Below are 7,500 nucleotides of genomic sequence, written 5' to 3' on the forward strand. Positions count from 1 at the left end.
TGAGTATCAGGACCTCCTCAATGTCAAGATGGCCCTGGACATCGAGATCGCCACCTACAGGAAGCTGCTGGAAGGAGAGGAGAGCAGGTAAAACACAGACAACCTTCAAGGCTTTATTGGGTGTTGTAAATATCTGCTTCATACAGTTCAACTCAATCCCGTGAATTTAATCACAAGTCCTGTACTCTAAACAGGATTTCCGTTCCTATGGCTAATTTCTCATCTATGAATCTGAGAGGTAGAAACGGTTTCAAACATTCATTTATGTCATTTCTTTCATGTTGTCATCTGAAAAAAAATAATAAATGTATTGTGTTCTTTCCCTCATGACCGTAGAAACCATGATTGAGTCCAGACCTCACGTAGAAAGCACAACATCCAAGAAAGTCCTCATCAAGACAATTGAGACCAGGGATGGACAGGTATTCAACTTCAAGTGATTTTAAATTGACGGGACGGTAATGGTCACATGTGTGTGTGTATGAGTGTGTTTGTGTCCCTGTGTAGGTGGTGTGTTGATTTTTATATATAAGGGAGCAACTATCTCTTTCCTCTTTCTCTTTGTCTAGGTGGTCAACGAGTCCACACAGAACCATGAAGATTATGATTAAAGTCCTTGGCTGTTATGCTGTGAACGACCCAAGCTTACGGTCAAACAAGAGACCAACCACTCAGCAAAAAGATAACTGCTGCTTAAAGTGCCTTTATGTGTACAAGATTTGAACCTGTCAGTTAAATGGATCTTGCTTCTCTAAATGCTGAACCTATTTTCTTTGTCACATTGATTTTCCAAAAAACAAGTTGGAACAATAGCAATGCTTATTCAAGTCATGACCTTGGTAACCCAATACTGTCACAAACACGATTGAAATCTCTAATAAATATCAGGTATTAAGCAACAATAAAATATTAAGACCCCTTTTCTGTGCACAAAGTTGCGATTATGGATATCCACGATCTTCAGGAAGTGAATTTATTTGTGTGCGATTCAGGAGAAATTACCGATGATAACAACAAATAGGGTTTACATTGATCTGTAATCAGAATACCAGATCCTATTTCCCAAGGTTTGTTTTTTTTCAACAAGATGAAGTTGGCCAATGATTAATGTTAAATGATTTCACCTGTGTTTACCCAGGTATTGCACTATTGAAATAGAGCTAACTATATAATGTAAGGCTTTAAGTTTGGGCAAAAAAGGATAACCTTCTTAACCTATAACATTAGCAACGTAAACTGACATTTCAAATAAAAAGCATTAAAAGATTGTGTTTCACTGACACCTGCTGGCGTCTTTTGCACATGGGTTGGAGCCAAACTCCTTTGTCAATGAAGCCGGAATTATACTATGATGTTTTAAATGTCGTGTAAACGCATTCAGCAGACCAAACACAAAAACGGCGGAGAAGACCACATGCAGCCTGTATGTTTATAGATAATGACGAAGTCGAACAACATGTTCCCTTCCGTTTTAATTATTCGGGACACCTGGGGCTATCTATTTTTAGGGCCGATTTGTTTACTTCATTTGGAATAATTTTCTGTCTTTGCGGGCCTGACCCACGAGATTTATTTGCCAAGAGAACAACTTTCTCCGTGACGTCCCTTAGGCCTACTAGTAGGGACTGGGTTTCCGAGGAGAGGACTGAGCAGACAGACTGAGACAGGACCCGCTTATACTCTGTTTATGTTTCTAAAGCCTCCGCTTATGAAATATTGATATTCGCTTGGAATTTAGTTTTTAGAAAGCTAGATCTTGGAAGGTTTACTAGGGACAGCGAAAAACTTTTGCATAGCGTATCATTGGTTAAGGTAAGCGAGCATTTCCTAGTAGGCTTCTGCGTTTCGGATGACAATGATAGACAAGCTAAAACACATCACTTCTTCAAGCGGCTCAGAGTAAGGTGTCACCCTTTTGGTGATGGGCTCGGTGACCTCTGCCTTCACCAGAACACGCAACGCGTTAGTGAAGGTGGGCTCGGAACCGGACCACGATGACACCGCCGCCGCCGCGCGATCCAGCACCGCGCCAGACTCTGATCGGGTCAAGAAGAGAAGCGCGCGCTCGAACGTGACCTCGAGCCAGGTGGGACGACAGAGCACGCGGCAGTCGCTGTCCGAGGTGCTCGCTCCGCCGGAGGGAGATGGACCCAGGCCCCCTTCCAAGTCGTCTCATGGTGAGTTGCGATGAAACACCCATGTGGATCTCAAATGGCTGTTCGTTGAACAAGGTGATATTATTGTTTGTATCTGCCCCTTTGGCAAAAGGATATCACTTATTGTCACTTGTTATGAGTGTTAACAGTGTTTTGAATGTGTTCCTATTACTTAATATGCCTAAATTAGAAAATACAACGAGATTGCCTGCCAAACAAGTATAAATCTCGGTTCACCTGGTTTCCCTCTGAACACGTGGGGCGTTTCAGAATTAGCTAGCTACACACCGTTACACACTATTAAAAACTCGCTCCAGATTAGAATCGTATTCGGGGGGATTAATAGTAGCCTACCCTTCTCGTTTTATGCTTTTTTTTTTTTTTTCATGTATTTTATTCCTGTTGGAATATTAGAGTTAATCCCTGCTTCTGTTTGGTGTCGCCATCGCGTGAAACGAGTCGTCCGAACCGTCGACTCGCTTCAGCGCCACCGGCCACCAAACTTCGGCTTCTGCTCTCCAAGGAAAAACATTTCCTGTCCCCGACAGGCCTCTCAAAATAGGACTTGTGTCGTTTCCATGGTCACTAATAAAGAGAGGGCTGCTGTTTATTTCCTCCCTGCTCCCTGGCGAATAGCACCTGAGGCGAGGAGTCTCCTCCTCTAGCCTCACCTGAAACATCTCCTGATTTATCTCCGGGGGGATCACGATTCAGCCTAGTCCGTTCACTCGTCAGGCATTTTCCTCTAATCTATGAAAGGGCTAATGTAAGAAGATGTTACATAACAGTTAACTCACATGTAAACCACCGTGACATAGATTAAAACCCTTCAATCTGAAACATAGGCTAGATAGATGCACCTATATCCATCTTATTCTATAGCCTATGTTTGAGCTACTACTACTGGGGGACATGGCCAAGATGATTTTGGTTCTTGACTTTGTAATAGTCAGGCATAAATACATACAACTGAAGGAATACCATTCTATAATGGCCATCGTGTTGAAGGACTGTTATTACCATGGCTCTGATTACATTGCAAGCACATCCACTAGGTCATATATAGATGGTATCCTGCAGTGCATGTCGTACTTCTGCCATAGTAAACCTTATGTGTCGGCAGTCCTGTGGAAATGTGAAACGCCTCTATTTGCTTGCAATGTGATTGCACAGTTCACATGGACAAATAATGTGTAGGATAGCTCTTGAATCACACAAAATGATATATTCTCTCTATATACATGCTCTATATATATATATATATCGCTTATATATTTGTATATTCTACGTATATTTATGACCCATATATATATATATTATTTAGCTTTAATATAGAATGTGAATTTTGATATTCTGATCCGATTTTCCCGTAATCCTTCCTTTCTACAGGCTGAACGGCTGTCTACATGTTTAAACTAAACATGTTTTTAAATTAACTTTAAATGGATAGTATCGGTTCATTTTTTCGGACTCAGTTCAAATATTTGCTTGTAGTTTATTTTCCCTGTGATCCTCTGAGGAGAAGCTTCTCCGACCGGGGTGTGAAAGGGAAGCCGGCCCAATCAAAGGCACTCTGCTCATCTAGCCCGCGGGGAACCCAATGATGAGGCCACCCATTTGTCTTTTTCATGTGCAAACTTAGGTCGGTTACCAAGGATTCAACCCAAAAACCCGGTTTGTGTGCCAAACGAACCCTGCTTCCACGTCATACTTGTCAGGATATTCTTTGATCATTTGGTGTCTTGTTCTGTCAAGCCTGTCATACCCGGAGCTAGCGATTCAGCATTAGCCTTAAAGGATTCTCTAATGACCGTTTAGCAGGGGAAATGGCTGGCTCCCTGTATGTCTTAATTACACAGGGTTGTCACTGTGGCAACAGCGAAACACACAGTTCACTTTGTGCTCGCACGCTTCCACTGCCTCGCGGCGGAGTCTAGGGGAGCCCTGTTAATGAGCTTGTTTTTGTCTTTGATTGCGTCGATGTTTTCTTAATAGTGATGTGCTCCTGAGTTTAATGACACGATCATAATTTCCCAACACTGTTCTTTTGGGAGGCGGCACGCCGTCCACAGAGGTCCCCGTGATGTCATCAGTATGAGGGTCGGGGGACTCCTGTGAAGTGATTCAGAGCCATGCCACGGTACTAACGCGCGTGCATGACATTCAATCATTCCTAACACATGTAGAATGCTAAGTACAATTATGTTCATATCCTCTCATAGATATACGAATCCACATATTGTCTGACCTCTCCTAAATCCCCCCTCCCGCCCGAAAAAATTAAATACTAACGATACATTGGCCTACACATTTTTGCACACACTGTTATAGCTGAAACAAGAGTGGCTATGTCTGCGCGCACACACACACACACACACACACACACACACACACACACACACACACACACACACACACACACACACACACACACACACACACACACACACACACACACACACACACACACAAACACACCCCTGTGTCCTTCCATCTTTGGTGTAGATAAATGTGTGTAAGTAATAACATGTGCAGGCGTTTGATGCCCAGATCAAAGGTTGAGAGACAGTTTACTCTCAATGGAAATTGTCGGGAACAGGTGTGGATTTCTGTGCCAACAATACGTTTGCGTGCAGACAAAGCATCAGATGATCACAGGACATTTCAGCGCAGTGTGTATATTTTAGTTACATAACAATACTTCACTATTTAAATGTTGCCCAGAAATTCCGTCGTAGTTCATGTCTGAAAGCAAATTACATTCACCATGTAAGTATTTGGGATTTCTATTTTCAAACAATTTTATAATTGTCAGGTGTGCTGCTTTCATTTCAGAATGTTGTTTAAATCTTTGCGCGTGGTCAATCCGTCTTCAGAAAGCACGCTCACTAAACCTTAACGAACCGCAGGGTGGATGGTCAAAAGGAACTTGATCGTAAAATTTGAAGTCACATCAACACTTAATACCTTCGGTTTCAGACAGCATCAGCGGGAAGGCGAAGAAGACAATTGCTGCTTAAAAATAACACAGAGGACCAGAGCGTGAACATGGTAAACATTGCGGGGCTCTTAATGAGCACCGAGTTCCGGATTAACTCCTTCCCGTCCGAGGCGTAACGTGTGCACTGTTCACACATCGCACTTCAAAGGTCTCCCTGTTGCCTAGTTACGGTGATGTTGATGCTCTGTAATGACCCTTGAAGGAAATGGATATTTGGAAAGGAATGCGCAGATGTTTGGGCGACACAAGATGCATATTTGCCAGGCAGCTGGTATGCTTCACTGGGGGGCATGTCCCATGTCCCCCCTCCCATGGAACACCACCCACTGCTCAGCTGGCTAGCAGCAACCTTCCAGGCGCTAGCCGGCTGCTGATGCACAAACAGTAACCCCAGCATAGACAACTGCTCCCCCTTGCACAGTAGGCCTACCTATAGACGCTATAGACGCTATAGACGATATAGACGCTATAAAAACGATGCAAAGTGTCAATGATTTTTCATCAATTAGATTCTACTTTGTTGTCTAATCCGATGAAGAGCAGTTGCAGTGGGACAGTGTGAAGAAAAGTCAGATGCTTATTGGCCAATGAAAAAATAGAACACAAAGAATAGCTGTACATATGTAAAATTAGCGAGAGTCACGACTCGCGATTGAGGCTGTAAACATGTCATTTTGCTGAGGTGCGGTGGTGTTACAATCAGAACAGTTACATGTCGTCCATGGAATATTAAAAGCAATCAGAAAGAAGAGGCTGATAGGCTCTGACTCACAGTTGTCTTAACACAAGTTGAGAGGAGCTTGTATATGTTTGTTAATTATTATTGTTAACATACTATTGTTTACATGACAGTCATAAAGCACCCCTTTAAATCGTTTATATTCAATTAAAATCATGAAATTCTGAGACAATTCAATAGAAATTCTTAGGAGAACATGGTGGGAAATGCAGATCTCAATAGGGAAACAGCCCCATATGTCAATTACGGAAAGAGGCGAGTGCCAAAAGGGCTCAGGGAAGAGGGGGCGAGGAGGGGAGAAAACCAGGTGCCAGCCGGCCCAGTGATGGATCTGGAGAGGGGTAGGGAGACAAGACAGAGCGGTGCTCCTGGAAAAACTCTGAAATGAACAGCTGAGACAAATGAGCCATTTCAAGCCATGAATAAGTCACAAACTCATCTCTGGTATCCGGGAGGTTGGAGAGTAATCATGGCATAATCGCCAAATGATTAGTTTGGACATTTTTGCAGGATTTACGCTCCCCCTGTGGTTTTGCGATTCTTGCTCTATTTTTCCAAATCTTTAGTGGTAATGGCTGTATTGTAATTTTTTTATGGTTAGGTTGACTCAAAATGCGTTTGTGTAGTTTTTCTTTATTTTTTGATAAGTTAATGGTACCGTCCTACAGAGGGCGCTAGTGCATTTGCCTGTAGTCACTTAGGTCCACTATTAACGTTCTGTTCTGTCACATTTCTTTAAACAACAACGGTGGACACCCACAACCTGTAGAACCTGAGCAAATTCCCAAAAAAACAACATACTATTGTATCGCAATATTTAGTGAATGCAGGGCGTTATTGCAATTAGTGGTAAAACCATTTCAAGGGCCTGAGGGAGACGGCAAGAATCAGTGTTGAAAATATCTAGTGGGCTTGTATAATCTGAGAATATATCAAGGGTTAGTAATTGTGATTAGCTAATTCACACCATGCCGTTGGTCGCGTTACAATAATGGACGAAAAAGTTGTGGATGAATGGATGAAAGTAGGTCTGATCCTTATGTGGTTGATAATGAATTGCCACTTGAAATGTCTGGAGCTTATCACAGACCCCACAGAGTCACAAGTTCACTGGGGCATCCTCGCCTCTCAGAGTGTATTATCATGAGAGGTGAAAAATGCCAAGTCACACTACCCTGATGGAGGAAAAGAGACTAGGTAGATCTAGGTATGCTTTGCAGGACCAAACTCACATCGTAAACCAAAAGCTAAATTGCCCTGGTGATGAAAGCGAAATGAATCCAAGAACCCACACACAGACACAACCTTATAACCTCAAAAGAAACCCTCCATCAATATTTGTTTATTGTTTCCTTTTCTAGCCACATCAGAATCAGTATGAAGAAAGAATAACTTCCTGAATAATCGATAAATGCATTGTGGCAGAGAGAGAGAGAAAGGGAGGGACAGGGAGAGAGGGATGGAGAGGGAGTTTAAGAGGGAGACCACTGGCTTTGAAATAGAGGGAAAACCATGAGAGAGAGCTACAAAGAGCAATTACCTCAGAGATGGTGGGAGTGTGTTCGTGTGGGTGGGGGTGAGTATTGTGAGTGGGAGAGAGCGAG

General features: G+C 42.8%; 2 protein-coding genes across 2 annotated transcripts in view; both read left to right on the forward strand.

Annotated features, from left to right (window-relative positions):
* LOC132462742 (vimentin-like) overlaps positions 1 to 920 on the forward strand; it is a 7,171-nt gene extending 6,251 nt beyond the window's left edge. Inside the window, exons 6-9 of the mRNA XM_060058461.1 lie at positions 1 to 87; positions 195 to 238; positions 337 to 422; positions 570 to 920. The exon at positions 1 to 87 is cut by the window's left edge and continues 134 nt beyond it. Of these exons, the coding sequence (XP_059914444.1) occupies positions 1 to 87; positions 195 to 238; positions 337 to 422; positions 570 to 611 (259 nt within the window). The 3' untranslated portion in view covers positions 612 to 920. The remainder of the gene's footprint in view (positions 88 to 194; positions 239 to 336; positions 423 to 569) is intronic.
* A 1,161-nt stretch (positions 921 to 2,081) lies between these two features.
* Positions 2,082 to 7,500, forward strand: part of LOC132462741 (dual specificity calcium/calmodulin-dependent 3',5'-cyclic nucleotide phosphodiesterase 1C-like) — a 68,106-nt gene continuing 62,687 nt past the window's right edge. Inside the window, exon 1 of the mRNA XM_060058458.1 lies at positions 2,082 to 2,177. The gene's annotated coding sequence lies outside the window, so the exon portion shown is untranslated. The remainder of the gene's footprint in view (positions 2,178 to 7,500) is intronic.

Source organism: Gadus macrocephalus, chromosome 8, assembly GCF_031168955.1.
Source record: "Gadus macrocephalus chromosome 8, ASM3116895v1".
NCBI classification, from domain to species: domain Eukaryota; kingdom Metazoa; phylum Chordata; class Actinopteri; order Gadiformes; family Gadidae; genus Gadus; species Gadus macrocephalus.